The 21,194-nt window shown below is 45.0% G+C and overlaps 1 protein-coding gene across 1 annotated transcript in view; it reads right to left on the reverse strand.

The window, feature by feature from the left end:
• DNAH11 (dynein axonemal heavy chain 11) overlaps positions 1–21,194 on the reverse strand; it is a 2,866,633-nt gene that overhangs the window by 1,240,820 nt on the left and 1,604,619 nt on the right. The window contains exon 47 of the mRNA XM_069211469.1: positions 19,148–19,313. Coding sequence (XP_069067570.1) covers positions 19,148–19,313 — 166 coding nt within the window. The remainder of the gene's footprint in view (positions 1–19,147; positions 19,314–21,194) is intronic.

Below are 21,194 nucleotides of genomic sequence, written 5' to 3' on the forward strand. Positions count from 1 at the left end.
TGATCGTGTGGGCATGAAATAGGTTGTAATCATGTGCAAGCAAGGAATTCACCCTTTGCAAAGGCTAAACACTCTTCTTGTATTACCTGTATGAAGCTAGCTGTAGATGTTTTTCATTGTTGCAGGCCACAGGGTCTGTGCCACAACACTGACATATGTTTGTGTCATACCACCAGATGCATGGTCATTGGATTATGATGGACCTGTGATCAGGGACTGTTGTACTGCCCTCTGTCTGTACCTTTGTGTATGTTATGCTGGATGTCTTTAGTTTGGTATGTGATAAAGCTCAAGCTGGTGACACCATTCACTTTTATGTTTGCCTGTTTTACAGGACAAGGCCCTTCCTTCTGTGGTCTGGGGGCTGGACTTTGGTATGTGTACCGTGGCACAATATAAGTCCGCCATTGTGGCTATGACAGTCCAGACATTTCAACAGCCTAGGGGCTGTACCTTGGAATAATATGCTTGGTGTGACCAGATATTTGTAGCAAGGTGTTTGTGTGTGCTGGTAGTAATCCTTAGCAGGACACTGTACCTGTAACATATCCCTCTTTGACTTAGTATCTTATGTCTTTCTCATTTTCTTCACATGGTCTTACAACTCTATATAGCTAAGTGTGGAACAGAAGCAAGCAAACATTGACTTTGTGATAGGTGGAAATAGTGAAAAATGGTGCATAAAATAAAATCGGGGCATGGTTGAAAATCACAGTGAAGAGTTCAGTCATAGTGGATGAAACCGTTGGACTAGAAGCCACACCACTGGAAATCCAAAGTTCAGTGTACTCTTCCCATTGGAAATGGAAGATGGTTTTAGAACAGTCAACAGACTGACTAGATGCCACACAAAGAAGGTCATTATGAAGAGGTCACTTGCTGGCAGTGGTGGATGTCTTGTCATTGGTACCTCCTGGTACTTGCGTGGGGGGTAGATCTGCTGCTCTAGAGGCAGTAGTGTCTTGGGTGGGTTCTTCCTCTGACAGGACCTGCCTTCCAGTGGTTGGCACTGATGCAGGGCCTGGTGCAGATGCGCCAAAGGAAGCGGTAGAATGTTGCTGATGATGCCTGATCAGGGTAGTGTTAATGTCCCTTAGCACCCCTGTTAGAGACGCCATGTTGGTATTGTGGGCCTCCTACTCGTTCACACATATCCCTATGGATGTCTGGTGCAGCTGCTTGGTCTCCTGGAGTTCTGCAAGTATTTGGTCCATCACGCCTTGGGACTCCTGATTAACTCCCAAAATGTGGCTGATGGTGTCCTGGCCAGGAGTATCCCTAATGGCCTCAACCTGCTGGCCCACAGCATCCCTCCCATGTGCCCTACATCCACGGGTCTATGCCTTTGCCATAGGGTCTCCCTCCAATTAGTTTCAGGACCATAATTGTCAGAGGTGTTGTGCTGAGACTCAGGGTCCCGGAATTTGTGGGGGAGGGGCACAAGATGGTAGACACTGTCCTAGGGATACATGTTGGCAGCGAATGGCTGCCTGTGATGTTGAGGCAAAGGAGGTGGGAGGTGTTTAGGTGGCTACAGTGAGACTCACTGTTGGGGTCTGACCAGGATGTCCAGAAGGGCCAGAACCATCCTCCACATCCAGGAGTGTCTTCATCACTGAAGGCTTCATCCAGGGGGTAGTGGCAGTCTCTTGAGCGGGCTCTGTGTGGCCAGTGGCAGCAAGACCTGTTGATGTGAAACTTACAATGTTACTGGTTGTACCTCCAAAGGTTTACAGTGACATTTTGCAAAGACCTTGTACATTGTAGCTTTGCATGTTATCCTTTTGTTACAGGTACCCATGGTATTGGTTGTATTGACCTGACATTTGTGAAGCTTGCAAATTCCATTTAAGTCAAGCATCTGCTGAAATGTATAGGTCATTAGCACTTGGGAGGATGGGCTGAGAATGCCACCTTGCCACCAGTGCTGGCTAAACAGTGTCTAGACAAGATATGGCTTTGACCATTTTGAGGCCTACTTGATTGTAATGCAGGTAGATCCAGGACTTTGTAGTATATGTGATTAGAGTCATCATATGGTGAGTGCTTTGTGAATGTGTCTGCTGCCAATACCATTCTGGTGATACATCTTGAGGCCTTTGGGATCCTTGTTTTGCCCACTGGGTAAGGTGCGCCCTTCCTGTCCTCAATGGTTTCATCTTGGGTAGGCAGGTCAAGATGGAGCTAGGTAGCCAGACACATCTCAGAGTTGAGAATGGTCTGTATCTTGGTCCCTCCCAGGTGAGTAAACCTCAATTGAGAGTTAGTTAGCAGACAATGGTTTTTGGACAAGTGACCACTGTTCTGGTGTTTGGAGTCACTGAAACAGTGCCTCCTGGGAGTTGCAATTAGGCCATTCTCACTACTCCCCAACACTTTACAAATGTTTTCTCCCCAGGTAAGTAAGCTTCATTTGAGAGTTCAGTAACAGATGCACTGGGGGCAGTGAACAATGGGCTTGTGATTGGAGTTAGAGTAACAGGGCCTTTTGTGCTTTGCAGTCAGGTCACCCCCTCTACTTCCCAATACTAGACAATTGGAATCCTCCCAGGTGGGTAAACTTAATTTGAGAGTTCACTAACAGATGCATTGAGGCCAGTGCACACTGGTATGGTGGTTGGTGTTACAGCAATAGGCCCTCCTGGGAATTACAGTTCTTGTTTTCTCATGTTTTTTTTTTCTCTCTCTTACACACAATATAAAAATGTTATCCTCCCAGGTGAGTACACTTCAATTGAGAGTTAACAAACAAGGGTATTTGGACAAGTGAACACTTGGCTTGTATTTGGAGTTGGAGACACAGAGCCTCCTGGCCTTAACAGTCATTCCACTATCTCTACTTCAAACACTTGATAAATGTCATCCTTCAGGTGAGTACACTTCATGTGTAAGTTCCCAAGCATGAGACTTTGGAGAAGAGGACACTAGACTGGTGGTTGGAGTGACATTAAGAGAGCCTCATGGGAGTCTCATGTAACTCTATGTATTGTATCTATCTATGTATTAACACACTATACAAATGGTTTCCTCCCAGGTGAATACACTTCAATTGAGAGTTGAGACACAGGGGTTTTTTGAGAAGAGGACACTGGTCTGGTGTTTGGAGTTAGAGAAATAGTGCCTCCGGGGAGTTGCAGTCAGGTCACTCTCACTACTTCCCAGTACTTGACAAATGTTATCCACCCAGATGAGTAAACATCATTTAGGATTTGACAAACAGTGGTCTTTGGACAAGAGAACACTGTGATGACGTTTGGAGTTACAGATTAAGGGCCTGCTGTGAGTTGCAGTCATGTCACTTTCTCTAGTACACACACTTGACCAATGTTCTCCCCCCTAGTGAGTACACTTCAATTGAGAGTTCACAAACAGGTATATTTGGGCAAGTGAGCACTGTGCTGGTGGTTGGAGTTAGAGAAACATGACAAAAGGTATCCTCCCAGGTGAGTAAACTTCATTTTGAGTTTACAAACACTGGTATTTGGAGAAGGAAACACTGTGCTGATCTTTGGAGTTACAGATACAGGGACTGCCCGGAGTTGCAGTCATGTCACTTACTCTAGTACCCACTATACAAATGTTATCCTCCCAGGTGAGGACACTTAATTTGGGAGTTAACAAACAAGGCTATTTGGAGAAGGACCGCTGTGCTGGTGGTTTGAGTAACAGTAACAGTAACAGTGCCTGCTGTGAGTTGTAGTCATGTCCCTGTATAACACACACTTGACAAATGTTATCCTCCAAGGTGGGTACACTTCAATTGGGAGTTCACAAATAAGGGTATTCGGAGAAGGAAGCACTGTGCTGATGTTTGGAGTTACAGAACCTAGGCCTGCTGGAAGTTGCATTCATGCCACTCACTCTAGTACACACACTATACAAATGTTATCCTCTCAGGTGAGGGGGTGTTGTCAAGATGGTGGCCATGGCGGGCGCTTGAAAAAATGCTCCGCTTTTGGCCCGACAAATATCCTGTCTGGCGCTTCCGCGGCACCAGCCACATGCCGAAAATGGTGGCGGAGGTGACCTGGTGGTACTGGGAGCGGTTGGTGCCACATGTGGTGGACGGGGCGATGAACGAGTCTGCTGGGCCATGAGAGGCCTTCCCCGGGAGCTAAGACCTGCGGACTGAAAGATGCAAACATGGGCGTGGCACGTCGGTGAGCCGCGTTGTGCTGCAAACAAACCATGTGGAGCGGCGCTGAAGAAGGATCGGCTTTGCAGGGAGAGGCTGCGACTGGCTGGGCGGTCTGTGGACTGCTGAACGCTTCTCTACATGTGCAACGGGAGAAGGAGGCCGTGCATGGTAGGAAGGGCGCCCTGTGGGGCATAAGGATTGCCGAGAGCTTCGCTGGGACGCTCTGATTGTGGAACCGGCTACCCCCCGTCCACCCTCCTACCATTCGTCCCCTGGGCTTTGCCCTGTAACACTGCTGTAAGCCTGATCGTGGGAGTTTATCTCCATTTTCTTCTGAGCCCAGGAAGGGCGGTGACGGTAGCGCATGAAGGAGTGGGGGACTATAGATGGAGACCACATATTGCTGGGGATGATCAGAGGCAACAGAGATGGGCACTAAGGAGGTACAGTTGTAGGAATGCCTAGAGATGTCGCGCTAAGTGAGGCAAACTTCCCCTTGGCTACATAGGGATCTACGCTCTCTGGAGAGCACTTTGCAGTCACACTCGGGTCAATTCGAGAAGATCTTACAGGCTATTATGGACACTAAATTGTCTCTCTAAAATAGAATGGACATGGTCTCCCAAGATCTCAACTTGCTCAGAGTGGATCACCGCAGTCTGGTGGAGAGGGTTGGAGTGACGGAAACCACCCTAGGCGCTCAGATATGATATCAGAAAACCAGAAGCAAATACAACGATTGGATCTGGAAGTGAAAGTCCTATAGAGACGTGCAGAAGATGTTGAAAGTAGATCTCGTCGAAACAAGGTTCGGTTCTTGGGGTTTCCGGAAAGAGTGGAGGGGCACAACACAGAACTGCTCCTGGAGCAATGGCTCATTAAAGAGGTGCTGAATGGAGTGGCGTCAAAGTTCTTCTCTGTGGAAAGGGCACACAGAATCCCGGGTTAGCAGCCGGCTCCAGGACTACCGCCCGCCCCGCCTGCTAATTGTGCGTTTTCTCAACTTCAGAGATCGAGATGCGATACTGCAGCACTTTCAAAACAAAGGCCCGATACGCCACGAAGGGGCATCCATAACGGCCTATCCAGACTTCACGGCAGAGGTGCAGTGCCAGCACTACTCCTACGTTAAAATTAAACAGCGTCTCCGTGAACACAATCTCAAATATGCCCTGATGCTCCCCACCAGGCTCTGGGTGATAGCTTAAGACCACACTCATGTCTTCGCCATGCCTGCTGACGCTTGGACGTGGATGCATGCCAAGGGTATTGCCCAACTGTCAGATGAAGATAGGGAACATGGAGAATGGCTGTCCTCGCCGGCTCGCAGGAGACCCAAGAGGAGATCAAAGGCACAACCCACGAAGACACAGGCAGCTGCAGAGAGAGAGCCAAGGTGCTGAGCGACATGACACTCCACTGCACTTCTCAGGAGGAAACTGATTTGGATTCTGGCGGATCCGATTCGACCATTACCGATGTGTTGAAGGGACCGGTGATTACACCCAGGACTGCAGATGAGTTATAATGCTTGAACAGTAACTCCCCCAACCATTGGTGTTTTGCCATGGGATTTTGAAAGTCCTTGTGGTGTCAAAATATGGGCTTTGGGTCATGTGGAAAAGAGACTCGAGGATATGAAAGACACTCAGTTGGCCTTTGGATGGAATCTCTGACGTTGTGATGGTTCTGGCCACGAGTACTGGCGGAGGCTTTCTTGTTGATCCACAGGAAGTGGAGGATCCTTGTAGTAGTGTGGCTGGGGCTGACAGAGGCGTCACCATGAACCTCTTCTAATCTGCAATGGGGGCCCTAGAGGCAGGCTTCCAAAGACAGTTACCACACTCCCCCAGATGGTATCTAAATGGACACAGTATTTTTGCAATCAATGTATGTTTTATTTTCTGTTCTCATTGGTGGTGCCTAGAGAGGTACATGTGTGCCACCGTTGTTGGGGGTGCTGATGGGGGGCGTGGAGTTTTCTTCAACATGTTTACCTGGGTCACAATGCATGTTTCCACAATTGCTAGACAGACACCTTTTCCAGGGTTACAGTTGCATACCCTCGCTGGGGGTCAATCACAAGGAAAAGCGGGCACACATACATTGGTTGTAGGTTCACACGCACAATATACTATGCAGGAATATAGAATCATAACATTGAATGTGCATGGAATGGCTGCACTCAGTAAGAGGCATCGTATGTACACTTATCTCAAGCATCAGGGGTACACTTTGCCATGCTGCAGGAAACACACTTGCTGAGTGGCGATTTGCAGGCTATACAGAAACGCGGGCGTGGACAGATTTATGGTACATCTCTTTCAGCATATGCGAGAGGAGTACTTATGTGGATAGCGCCTGGAGTACTGCATACGCATAGGGTAGATGAAGGGGGCAGATACATAGTGTTGGAAGGGCAGCTCGATGGTAGACCATTAACTATAGTAGGGGTTTACACCCCCAATAGCGCGCTAAGCGAATTCCTCCAAATACTGACACGTGCCTTATTAACAAACTCAGGTGTCCCTACAATTTGGGGTGGGGATTTTAACTGTGTTCTAGATGTACTGATGGATCGTTCGATATTACCCTTGCAGGGCGCAACAAGCAGGCACAACTCTAATTTGATAGCGGCTTGGGCCGGTGACTTGGGAGTATATGATATGTGGTGCATGGGTCAACCAACACATAGAGAGTATTCCTTCTATTCCTTGATACACAAAATACACACTAGAATAGACCTGTTATGGGGAACTCCAAATGTGTGCTCCTTAATTAAAGAGTCGGAGTATCTAGCACGGACTCTGTCCGATCACTCCCCATTGTTGCTGACTGTGAAGTGGGGTCGAAAGCGTTCCACAATACCCACCTGGCGTTTACAAAGGGAGGCGCTGCTGGACCATCCTTTCAGGGAGGAATTAAATACATGTGTTAAGCAATATTGGGACTTAAATAGTGGCTCCACTGACTCGAGGACTACAGAGTGGGCTGCACATAAAGTTGTGGTGAGGGGACATTGTCTTTCGGCCTCCTGGGGGGCGCGCAGGTCACTGCACGTTGAGGTTGTCACTCTGGAAAAAGATATGCGGGTGTTGGAAATAGCAGTCACACAAAATAGGGCATTACTTGAATCACTTTGTGATAAATGCGTGCTATACGAGGAGGCGGATCAACGTCTTCGTCGTCATGATTATAATTATCATCTTATGCGATTCCAAGCGGATTGTGACCGTTCGGGGAGACTGTTGGCATGGCTATTGCGAGAGGACCAGCAACACACCCCAATTGGGGCCATACACCTGAATGACGGAACTCTGGTCCCCTTGCAGGAAGCAATTAATAATGCCTTCAAGGAATATTATATGAAAATGTACCAGGGGCAAACAAGCTGCGATGCTCGGCGATTGGAGGCCTTCCTTGGTGGGGCCCCTTTTCCGCAGTTATCAGCAATAAATATGGCAATATTGGATGAACCCCTCCAACTAGAGGAAATAGGAGTAGCCATAGCACAAATAGCCCGCAATAAGACACTGGGGTGGATGGTTTACCAATAGAGTACTATGCCACTTATGCACAGCACCTATCACAGCGATTGTTGTCAGTGTTTGAAGAAGCATGGACCCACAGGAAACTCCCACAGTCACAGAGAGAAGCGCTGGTAGTAGTGCTCCCCAAACCCCATCGTGATCCCACGGATGTGAGGTCCTACAGGCCGTTATCTCTTCTTAACTTAGATTGCAAAATTTTGGGCAAGGTGTTACCCCTGTAATACACACTCTGATTCACGAAGATCAAAATGGTTTTATACCATGGCGTAACATGTTTTTGAATATCCGCAGACTATTGAGCATCATTGGAGACACTCCCACAGATGCATATGGCAACGTGGCAATGTCTTTGGATACAGAGAAGGCGTTTAATACACTAGGCTGGGATTTTCTTGTTTACCACCCAACACTGCATGGGGTTTGGCCAGGGTTTCGTACGATAGGTAGGGGAACCAGACAGGGATGCCCTCTATCACCTTTATTTATTTTGCCATTGCAATGGAGCCGTTGCACACACTGGCCGAGCAGTGGGGGATCTATCGGATGGGGAAGCACCATATTATATCATTATATGCAGATGATGCATTGATTTACCTGAAGAGGGGTTGGACCACATTGCCCGCAGGGATGTCTCTGGTAGACGATTATGGAGAGATTTCGGGACTGACAGTTAATTGGTCTAAGTCTTGTTTGTTCCCACTGGTTGACCTGCCTACAGGGGTAAGGGAGGAGCTTCCTATGGGAAGGTTGAAGTGGTGTTTTGACACATTTAAATATTCGGGAGTGCATATATAGCATAGATCTGAAGACCTGGGAGATGGCAATCTGGGCCGCTCCGGTTCTGGTGTTCACTTCCCCTCTCCCGCCGGGGCAAGGTGGCAATAGCAAACATGCTGGTGCTCCGGCGACTCCTTTACTACTTTGCTGCATTTCCCATGATACTGCCTAGGAGCTTCTTCCGTGAGCTGAACAGACTATTGCTAGGACTTATATGGGGGAATGATAGATCCCGGGTGGTGCTTACCACTCTGCAACGGCCGTTGCAAGAAGGGGGGCTAGGTGCCCTGAACTTTGAACATTACTATGCTGCAGCACAGCTACAATGGATATTACACTGGATACATAGGCCTGAATCATCAGAGGCAGTATGGATACATGCACAGCTCCATGGCATTCCTGTTTATACGTGGCTAACAGACCGCACAGTGAAACATAGCACAGGTAATTGCTTGTTAAAAGTAACACATATCTATTGGAAACAATATGTACAGAAAGGTGGAACTAGTCCCCCATATTCACCCCTAATTCCCCCTGGGCCAGATACCAGGAGGCACACAATTTCTCAGGGCTCACTCCCGAACATCATGGGCGGAGGCCGAGATAGAGACTGTGGGGGATTGCTTTGATGATGGTATTTTGATGTCTTTCACGGCTATTAGGGGCCTTACCTCGGTGGGAACGGGGCAATTCATGTGGTACAATACTATGGGGGTCATTCTGACCCCGGCGGGCGGCGGGAGCCGCCCGCCTGGAGGGAACTGCCAGAATACCGCTGCGCGGTCAAAAGACCACCGCGGGTATTCTGGGTTTCCCACTGGGCTGGCGGGCGACCGCCAAAAGGCCGCCCGCCAGCCCAGTGGGAAACACCCCTCCATGTGGATGCCGGGTCCGAATGGAGCCGGCGGAGTGGAGGATGTGCGACGGGTGCAGTAGCACCCGTCGCGAATTTCAGTGTCTGCTGAGCAGACACTGAAATTCAAAGTGGGGCCCTCTTACGGGGGCCCCACGACACCCCTCACCGCCATCCTGTTCCTGGCGGGCGGAACCGCCAGGAACAGGATGGCGGTGAGGGGGTCGGAATCCCCATGGCGGATTCCCATGGGCAGCGGAAAGTCGGCGGTACACCGCCGACTTTCCGTTTCTGGCCGCGGCTGTACCGCCGCGGTCAGAATGCCCGGCGGAGCACCGCCAGCCTGTTGGCGGTGCTACCGCCGACGGGTCAGAATGACCCCCTATATGTTGCTTGATTAAGAAAGCATGGGCGAGGGAGATCAGGAACCTGTGATTTCTCCCACATTACACTTTCTGCTCTCTGATGGCGGTTTATCAAAAGTGATTACAAATTTGTATAAAGCTCTAATAGATATGGAAGGTAACAGACTTGAGGTTGCGAGACAGAGATGGAATGCAGTTCTCCCCGCGCCTTTGACTCCTGAGACATGGCTAGTGGCTCTTCAGCAGGTGCAGCGAGTATCACGAAACCCTAGGTTTCGATATACCCAGTTTAATTTAGTGCATCAGACATATCTGTCCCCATCCCGTATTCACCGCATGTCCCTACAGCTAACCCGGCATGCCCCCGATGTGGGTCTCAAACGGCTCACTTCTATCACATGGTGTTGGACTGTGGGCCCCTTCAGAAAGTTTGGCATGAGGTAGTGACAGATATCACTGACATCACGAAGCATGTGTTCTCACTGGAACCAAGATCTTGTTTATTGGGGAATCAGAACTAGAATTAAGCAGGACACGTACTGTATATTCATAGGTTTGCAGACCTGGCATTCACTATGTACAAACAATTGATTGCTATGAATTGGAAGGCACCCAGGGCACCGGAAACTCATGAGTGGTGTGTTATGACATCGCAGTGGGCGCAGGCGGAACTTCGAGTGTTACGAGCCTTGCGAGATAGAGGACAGGCACCCACAGGTTATGACGTTTGGGACACCCTTATTGCTCGGTTGGTAATTTAAAATGATGAACGCCCACGGTGAAGAAGGAGGTATGGCAGTCATATCCGTTAGGAAATAAACTTTTGGAGTTTTCCTGCGAGTTGGAAGGACTATGGGAGACTGAAAGAAAATCTCACTTATGGGAAGGTATTAGCGATGAGCACAAGAGAATGTTAACAAAATTGATTTTATCTAACTGTTTGAGTCTCCGCTTGCAGCCAGCAGTGAATTGGATCAAACATGTGGGACTGCGTGATTGTGATATGAAGTGAACATTAACCCATTGGACAAAAGGGGGAGCAAAACTAGACACACCCTGAGTATTCAGGGGCAACACGTGGCATTGTGACATATTGTATAACTACCTTTTGAATACATCGCTTGTTACTCCTTGATAGATAGATCTGTATTATGCAACAGAAAACAAATGCTCTGCTGGCGTTTGGATAATGGTATGCATTGACCCAGTTTTTGGTTCTTGATTTTTGACTTTTGAATTTTGTTACTTGAATTTGTAAATGAATATGTGTGTTGGAAATAATAAAACAGCCATATAAAAAAAAAAAAACTCTCAGGTGAGTTCACTTTAATTGGGAGTTAACAAACAAGGGTATCTAGTGAATTAAACACTGTACTGGGTTTGAATAACGGTGCCTTTTGGGAGTTGTAGTCACGTCAGTCCCTGTACTACACACACTTGACAAAGGTTATCCTCCCTGGTGGGTACACTTCCATTGAGGGCTTCAAACAAGGGTATATGGTAAAAGAAAAACGAGCCTGTTGTTTGGATTTGTAGACCAGTGCCTGCTGAGAGTTGTAGTCATGTAACTCCATGTACTACACACACTATACACAAATGGTATCCCCCAGGTGATTAAAACTCAGATGTAAGATGTCATACAGGGGCCTTTGGACTGGTGGACACTGGACTGGTGTGTGGAGTGACAGTAAAGGTGGCAAAGGTGAGCTGTGAGCATGCATATTGTATTTAGGTGACATTTTTAGGAGTTGTGACTTACCAGACTACACTCCCCCAGGTATTCATGTTAGGCCCTCAGATTGCAGGATGGCCAGGACCTTCTTCACCCATGGAAGGATATAATGAAGCACTGGGAAAGCCACCACCAGTCTTCTTGGCCTGCAGGCGTTGCCTGGAGACCAGGGAATGGACCTTGCCCCTGAGGTTGTTCCACCTCTTCCTGATGTCCTCCTGAGTGCAGAGGGTGTTGCCTACAGCATTCACTCTGTCGCCTATCCTGTCCCATGTTTCCATTTTCCTACTGAGAGGAGTGTGCTGGACTTGTGCTCCAAACAGTTGTGTCTCTACTCTTATGATTTCATCCACCGTGACTCTTAACTCATCTTCTGAAAAAATGGGGATTTTTGGAACGTGACATGGTGGAAAAAAAAGGAACAAACAAGTGACTTACTAAAGTGTATGCAGAGTGTTGTATGGGATGGTGACAAAAATGGTGCCTTGTATCTGTGTAGCATAGGAAAAAGTCACTGTCTTGCTGTGAAAATGCAGAGGACTGTAGTGTGTGGAGAGGGGTGTTTTATTGTGTCCTTCACAGGTGTGTCTAGAGTGGTGATGCGTGTCAGATGTGATGTTTTCAAATCCATCCAATGTGCCGTTGTGTATGACTTTGGTGACCGTGAACCGCCAAGGTTTGGACCGCCATTGGCTGACTGCCATAGGTGTCAGCATCTGCGACTTTGGGCTTGTAATTCGGTCAGTGGTTGGTCACAGTGCAGTCGGCGCTGGAGGTTGGACCGCCAATTTTTGGGCCTCTGCGGTGCTGCCAGCCTGCCTTTTTTGGTTGGCATTCCTGTATATCTTGTAATAGGGCAGTCTGTAAGACCACCAACATGGTGGTGTGGTGATCTGACCGCCAAACTCGTAATGAGGCCCTTAGTACGAACGTAGAAATCTTAACCAGCTGAAGGCCTGAAAATTACCGGGTGACTTGAGGCTTTCAATGGGTGTGAAATCTGAATTTTCCCTATTTGAGTTTTTCTGTACAAACCCAATTACTTCAGCAGGACCTCATACAACAAATATCACACTTTGAGAGGACCTCAGCAGATACAGCCTGAAAACTTGCCCCTCTGGAGGATTTTGGTGGCCATTTCAGAGACTTAGTCCTATGGTAAATTCTCAGACCTGGATGAACCTGGTTAGAGTAATCAACTTGTGCTTTATCACAGTTAGACTTACTTCATGAACAGGTCTTGGTCTAATGCTACCTCAGACTATCACTGGCGCTTTGTGAATTTTATGCTATTTTTTCTTAGCTATTTTAAAATACATACCTTATGGTTCCCTCATTGAGTTTTATGTCGTTTTGATTTAATTGTTTTCATTATATTTTGCTATCTTTTCCTAATTTGGAGTGGGATTTTTATAGTGCTGTGTTTTTTTACTATTTTTAGTACTTCTGAGCGCTTTATATATTTTCTTTAAGTCAACCCACTACCATCTGTGCCATAGCTACCAGGAGTTGAGCTCAGATTTAGATTACTGAAACCTCTGACTAGACCTAATATTTGCATGACTATTGCTTTTGGTGAACGTCAATCGATACCAACCTATAATTCACTTTCTTACAAGAACTAACTGAATTGGATTAATTGAAAGAACATTTAGGAATGCACTCAGAGTGTCTAGGAATTCCTTGATCAAAACATATAATTTAATGTCATACATTGGACCAGCTTGATAACGAATAGCCTATAGAAGATATATGCAACACACAATGGCATGGCTCATATGTACTCTTGATGATATGAGATTAGTTCACATCATGTGAGAATGTGCTGGGAATAAAGGATATTGAAAGACAATCACTGATCTACTGGTAGAAATGTTAAAAAGTGTGAGCCTGCATTCATCTGAACAATGTATATTGAGCCTGTTTCATTGCCCAAAACCAAACCGGACGGGTACTAAGTTCCTCAGCCTGACCTTGTTACTTACTAACTAAACAGACATGGCAATGTCATTGGGATCAGCAGTAGCTTTCTCTGTGGGCCTTATGAAACTATTTTTCATGAAAGTATGGCCTTACTAAGTAATGAGAGAAAAGGAGTGTGCAGAGTGTGTAGACTCCTAATCATACATTTATGTATCAAAATCCTAGGCCCAATTGATGCAACAGATAAGGAGAATTATGAACTTCTCCCAACATATGTATGGGAGAGGGAGCAATTTTCTTCAGAGCTAACATAACATTTGTCAATTATTTTCAACAACTTTGTTATAGCTTTTATGTGGTCCTCAAATTTTCCAAGTTATTTGTGGATTCTCACTCTTCAATGACATCGGTCTTACTGGCCCTTCTCCTCCTTTTAAATAAGAGATTTGATATGTTTGCAGTGCAGTTAAGTGCCTGGAGGATACAGGCAAAAAGGTATTTCTGGTTGGAGAAAGCAATTAAGACACATTAGATGCCCCAGCCACATTTTAAAGAGATAGAAACACACAGTTAAAATACATTTTACAACAGGATGAAAAAACACTTGGAAACGTAAAATCGAAGGAGAATATCAAATATTCTGATGTAAACCATGTATGTATAAATAACAGGAGAAACTCTCTAGATGCTATGACATACATCCAGATATGGTGATGTAACTTGCATATAGCTGAAATATTTATCATGCTGATAAAGGATTTAAGTGACTCTGCCGAAACAATGGATTCATGCTCAGTAAGGGAAGAAAATAAAAACAGCTACAAGAGAAAAGCATCTATAGATATACTTCTAAAATGTGAAATGGACACTGAACTGAAAGAAACATCTCACATTGTTTCAACTCTCTACCAAGATTTTAATGTACAGGATGAATGACTGGGTTGCTTGGTTAGGGTTTTGTTAAAAATAATAGGTATGATGAATCGAGACTTTAATACATCACTGCATGTTTTTAGATGGCTAATAAATAAAAAATAAATACATACATTTTTTGAGAAACTGTGTTCTGGAATGGTTGAAGCTTAATTCAAAAAATAAAAAGTTAGAGAGTTTAGTAGACGTTGTTTGTAGTTAATAGAGTTGGAATAATCACAACATAACTCTCAGGTTCATCAATCTAATTGGAATCTAACTGACAAGGTCAATCGAGGAGACCTGCTTCAGCCCACCATCTTCTCATCTCGAAGACCATGTCAGGCCTTCATTTGGTCCTCTTATTCCTAAGCTTTGCCCACTTCAGGCATGAACTGTTCATTGACTAACTTCTTTATAATGAAGTACACCATGCTCCTAGAAAGAATCAGTGACAGGAATCGAAGGCTGCGACCATTATGGCAGATGGGAACAGTTGATCCCATCCAGATCGATGCAAGCATCAAAACATCAAAAATGGTCTGAAGCCCACCATATTACGATGTCATGGCTATTTCCGCCTGATTTCGGGTGGAAATCCGACACTGTCAGCCTAGCCAACATCGTAATAGAGGCGGTTTCAAACGCTGGCACCACCACGCCAACAGGACTCTGCCCACCATATTACGATCCGTAATACAGCGCTGTGGTTTCCTGCATGGTGGTGTGGTGACAGCAGTGGAAAGCGCAGGGTCTCATCCTCTCCCGGTCAGCCACCTTGCCAAAGCAGGTAAGTTGATCGTCTGAAAGGCGGGGGCAGGTGTTGTGTGAATGTGAGTGGTTTTTGTCTGTGTGTATGAATGTGGGGGGGAGGGGTGTGTGTGTGTGAGTGCGTGTATGTTTGTGCGAATGCTGGGGGAAGGGGGTGTATGTCTGAGTATGTACATGCGAGTGAATGTATGTGAGTGCGTGTATGTGAGTAAACAGGTGTATCTGAGTGAGTGTTTTGGTATGAGTGTGTGGGGTGTATATAAGTGAATGCGTGGGTGAGTAGGGGTGCGTGTATGTAGGTGTGTGGTCATGTGGAGGTATGTCTGCCAGCAACAGGAATGGCGACTCCTGTCACTGGGTGCATGTCCATCAGTATTTTCGTGACGGTCACACACCCATGAAAATGCTAGCGGTCTGCAGAGTCGCAATACTGATGGCGGTATTGCAGCTACCGCCTGGCTGGAGGTGCTCACCTCTGTCAAGGCAGTCCGGTTAGGTGGATTGGCTTCGGCCAAACTGCTGACGTCATAATATGACAGTCTTCACGGCTGACCTGTGGAAAAGCATAATGACCACCAGGGTTTTCTAAAGCTAAGTCACTGGAGTTTTGCAATAGGAGAGTCTGTCGACTTTGTAAATGAGTCTCTCACTCTAAGTGGATAGCCCGTTATGTCACTGATGTTTTCTTGCCTTTCTGGATGGTGACAAGGTCTTGAGAGAGTGACAGGACATAGGATCCAATGTATGCTACACAACAGTAAGCTAAGGTGACTGATAAACATTAAAGTTTAAACAATAACAGAGGCTTAATGGTATGCCTACAAAGAATCCCAGTGGCTTCCCCATCCCTCGGAACACTCAGAGAAAAAGGATATGATATAGTCCACTAACATCTAGGTGCTGATGGTAACACAGGAAAGAGAGGCAGGTTAAGAATCTACATAACACCAACACTTCTCCTGTGCAAAGACCAGACGCTAGGGTCAAAGTGAATGAATGGAGCCTTCTCCAGAGGCTTCCCCCTGGGCAAAGGCACCAAGCAGGAGTGCCCTCATTCTCTCCTCTGCTGTTTGTGCTGGTGATAGAACCTCTGGCATGCTTACTGTGAACTGATGTACTGCTGCACAGGCTGAGATAGGTCCTACTGGGAAGACGGTGTGTCATTATATGCAAGAGACATACTCCTCTACCTTGCTGGCCTACGTCTACTGATCACTAGGGCACTAGAGATGCTGGAGGTATTTGACTCCTTCCCAGGGCTATGAATCAACTGGAACAAATCAAGTGCATTCCTGCTCTCAGGGACACTGACAGGCAGAACTTGGCACCATTCCCTGACATGGCACTAAGGTGTTTAAATACCTTGGTATATTTATAACAAAATATGGGGATCTATTCCTGGTAGAAAAATCCCGGAGTCATGTAACAAAACTGAATGCTTTCTCATTAAGAGGTAGAGCAGCTCTCTCCAAGATGATCTACCTCCTGATGTTTCTTTAGGTTTTACAGAACACTCCGATCCCAGTACCTGAGGAATTCCTCCAGTCAGTGGCCATGGTCACAAGGGGCTTACGATTGGGGCAGACTTAGAGAAAAGCCTATACAGCCTTTACAAGGAAGCCGCTAGATAGTGGTATAGACCTCCCTGACTTTCCTCAATACTAGTGGGTGATCCAGTGGCATACAATCAAATTCTGGGGTTTCTCATTCCAAGCAGGAACCATCAGTAATGACAGACAGAAGGGCAATGGACTCAAAAGGGTATATCCGGCATCCATATGGTAATAAGGGCCTAACTCTGCTTCCGGCCCCAATGGGGATAGTGGTTGCATCAAGGGTAGAATAATGTTAGAAACCCCCTGTGGACCTCCGACCAAACACAGGGGCTACAGGCTTTAAAAGGCCATGCTAAATGGGACATGATAGGAATTTCCAAGGTGGGGGACATATGGAGGTGGCAAGAGATGATACTCTACCCAGAGCTCCAAGACCAATCATGTGGGCAATATCTATGGTATCAGCATCTGCATTACCTCCTTCAATTGCATATGGAGGCCTTGAGGGAGGCCCCAGATGAATCACATCTGGAATACAGTGTTGGTAGCCCCCGTCACCAACCATGCAATGTCTAGACTATACTCGACCCTACTGCACAATAGCATTCCCCATTGGATCCCCTCAATGAGAAGTGGGAGGGAGAGTTGGGGAGACTGGAAGACTGTGATTGGCGGGGGGTTGTAGGTACCCTCAGGAAGCAGCCATATGGGCTGGATATCAATTGGTACAATTGAATGTCCTTCACAAGGCCTACTATACCTGATTGAGCGTGTTCCATATGGATAGGGTGGACTCAGACAGATGTCTGAGAGGCTGCCGTTAGAGGGGAACACTACTCCACACTATATGGGAATGTCCTCTCTTCCGGAAGTACTGGGGGGAACAGTAAAGTGACTCTCAATGGTCATGAACTGCACAACTGAACTGCCCCCCAACTGATAGTCCTGAGCATGTGTGGAGACCAGTCCCTGGGCAGATGCTTCCTTCTCTTTTGTAATATGTCACTAAAGGGGGGAAAAGTGTGACATCATCTGAATGTGCAGGAGTAGAGAAGTCCTGAAGTAGAGGAAGTGGGAGGCTGATGTAAACTGGTTCATGCATTTTGAAAAAAGGGTGTACAAAGGACGTGGCTGCCCAAAGAAATTTGATATAGTGTGGGAACCATGGCATCAGGCCATGGAGGACATTTCCTGAGGGAGGGGTAAGGATGGGGCCTTGTTTGAGCACTGGTTGAGTATGGGATTTATAATAACTACCAGGAGATGGGGGAGCTGGGGAGCCTGTTCTAACACGTGAGCCTTACATAGTAAGATTGGTGCCTCGGATGAGAGTTTCTGAAACATTGTAAGCTTTATGCCTGAAGTTTTTTGTTTGTTCGTGGTAGGGTGCCTGCTTTCGACCCGGTTGTATAAAACCAATAAAAGAGATTTACAAAAAAACACTCCACGCTGCTCTTGTGTCATGGCCCTTGAATTACAGTGAGAAAGTGGGTACAAAGTAAAGGTGTTTATATTCAGGAAGGGCAGAGTGCAAATTGTACAGGAGACTAGCAAGTCCTCCAACATATAGAATTGCTAGTAGTGAAAATATTGGTAACCTGGTTACTTAATAATGCTGATGATCTTCAGAATTCCTTCCCACAGTCACACGAGTGCTTATGAACCTACTCTAGATTAGGGTAATCCTGATAACCTGATCTCTCTGGGCCTGCCGTCCGAGCCCTCTGATGAGTTTAAACTGCTGATATCGCCACAAGAAAATCAAAGAGGAGCATCATATCCATTCAGCTGTAGCCATTCAGTGGCACTTTTTCTTCCCTAAATCTCTTACTTATTTAACCCTTCTCACTACTTCTACCCAACTAGTGCACTTAGCACCTGGGGCACTTGTGGAATGAAGCCTTTTGACCATGAAGGAGAAGACTGAGCTCCAGGAAAACAGCTAAGTCCTAGCATACATGTTTGTTTCAATTAGCCAAATATCTGACCCCGTTATTAGCATGTGAATGTGAGACTCCACCTATCTTTCATCCAGGTACAACTGAAAGCACATTTAAAGGCATAATTCAGAGTACCTAATTGTTCCCATTGCATGACACCTGTTTTAATTGATTGCCTTGAAAAAGTTGTTCCAGCTGACTTGCATTAAAATATTTAAATCCATTTTTCTTTATTTTCCCTATATTCATTTGATTTTATATTTTCTTGCTAGACTGCTAGGGAATGGTTCTCTTCTAAAAACGTTTTAGACTTCTTTATTACTTTCACTGTATTGCTTTTTGAGTCATTTAAAATTGCCCTCAATCACCTCTCTCACAGTATGTCTTCAGCTGAGGTCACGTTATCTAAGGGTGACACAGTGAAATTGTACATGGTTTCTTAGTTGTCTAAGACAGACCAGTCAAGCAACAAATACATACAAATCCTGGGCCACTCTTACCTTAAAGGTATCATTCTTACAGTTTTGTTTGCATTTCTTTTGGATGGTAAAGTAATGTGCAATAAGCTTAAATTTTCTAACTAAAAACTTAAGACCTTAACCTAAAAGAAAACCTTGACGATTACTTACCAGTGTCCGTTATCAATATGCTGTCGAATCAGTGTGTGAGGTTGAACGGTTCCATATACATCCACCTCAGGCATGTTCAGGTCATCGATAAAATAAATCAATTTTTTGTTTCCCTGAGGACCATAGTTACGTCCTGCTTTTTTCTCCAAAGGTTTCTCAAGAATCCCTGAAAAGATAAAATTATTAATGGTTAGTAGCGACACTGAAAATACTATAAGAAATGTAAATAGGCTCTGCTTGAGTAATTGTGGACGGAGAAGATAATGCATCCTTACAGTAATGAAACAAAGGCTGCGAGTAGAAAATAGCGAGGAAGGGGTCGACAAGACAATCAATTAAATTCAGACAAAAAGGTGTAAACTAGACAAAACATAAACCATGGTAGGGCATAAACCTTGAATTTACACTACTAGCCTGACATAAAAATGGCCACCGTTAGAAACACATGCCATTGTGTCGCAAGCACACTTCAGTAACCAAAGTACTGATCGAAAAAAAACTAGAAGATACGTCATTCATATAATTGAATGATAAAAGGCCCATGAGACTTTTAGAATAAGGTTGGAATTAGTGTCTATAGATAGGGATATGGATGCATTAAGTCATGATTGTATCATAACATGAAGGGCCCAGTGTGGGTGGGGAATCAATATATTGAAGACTGGAATGGATATGAATCAACCTATATGTATAAAATCATCTTTTAGGATTGGTTATTTGTATTATCTGGACACACAATGAACTAAGACATTAACATATATTAATCATATGCAATTTTTAGCTATTCATATTTCTCTGCCTCCTATACATATTTTGTTATTTATGTATGTGCTGTTGATGTGAACCATTTCGATTTCCACTGAAACGCTTTATCCACAGATTTATTTTTATATGATTTTATTTATTGTAATGTCATCTTGAAAATTATTTATGTAGTGGATAATTATAGGAATTGATAAACTCCTTTTTAACTTACTAATGTGATTTTAACATGTTTATAAAATATAGATTTTTGCTATGACAATATAAGAATACATTTGATTAAACATAGTGAAACCAAAGTACTTATATTGTGTTTATTTTTTTACTTTGTTTTTTCTTCTTTTTACAATACCGGTAATGACCGCCCAAATGTGCGCCTAAGATTTGTGTGTTGATTTGATACGTATGGGGTAGTAAATATAACAATCACAAAATTTAATTGTATTTGTTTTTAGTTGTGATCTACCCTGTCCATTTTTGGCTGTAAAGGGTGACTCTCCTTCTGTGTAGAGTTTACAACTATGAGTCCTTGAATGGCAACACTAACCATGCCATGAATAAGCATATGAATGATTTAAGAATCTGAGCCCTAATTAGTGTTCGTTTCAAACATTGCCCTCAAACATCTCTGAAGACTTAGTACTTTTTTAAATAAAGACGACACATAGACATTTAGCTATTGTGAGAACGTGGTTCATTACTTGCATGGATAGGTGTCCTTAACAAGTAATGCAATGGCTATCTTGTTAGATCCTGTCAAATGTTTCAGTATTTTAAGTCTAAGCACAACCTCTGGTAACTGTGGCACATAGCAGACAGGCTTAACTTAGAGAAAATGTGCAAATCATTTACAGTTGAAAACACAATACAATGAAAATGCCACTCATATTTGTAAAAAGAGAGTAAAATATAATAGGCAGAATGACACATATCAAAGAAATGAAACCAGATATATGATTCTTTAAACTATTTAAGTGGAAAAAGTGCCAAAAAGTCAAGGCGCCAGTGATAGACAATGGTTATGGAATACAGGGACCTAGGTGCAATTTGTGGCCAGCCGCGATGTATTGTGGGTCGGGTACACCAAGTGAATTGACTCTGCTAGGACCCTGTAGTAGGGGAAACTAGAAAAGTTTCTAAGTCTCAGTCTGAAAAGGGACTTTGATGTTTTTCTGAGGAAAAACTCTTCTCCAAGGGGGACAAACCTGAAATTCAATCTGACTTGGTTGAACTGTAGTTGGATAGTTGTTGCGCTCAATCTCCTTGAAGCTCTTGAGCAAAAGTT

The sequence above is a fragment of the Pleurodeles waltl genome, chromosome 10, assembly GCF_031143425.1.
Source record: "Pleurodeles waltl isolate 20211129_DDA chromosome 10, aPleWal1.hap1.20221129, whole genome shotgun sequence".
Classification (NCBI taxonomy): Eukaryota; Metazoa; Chordata; class Amphibia; order Caudata; family Salamandridae; genus Pleurodeles; species Pleurodeles waltl.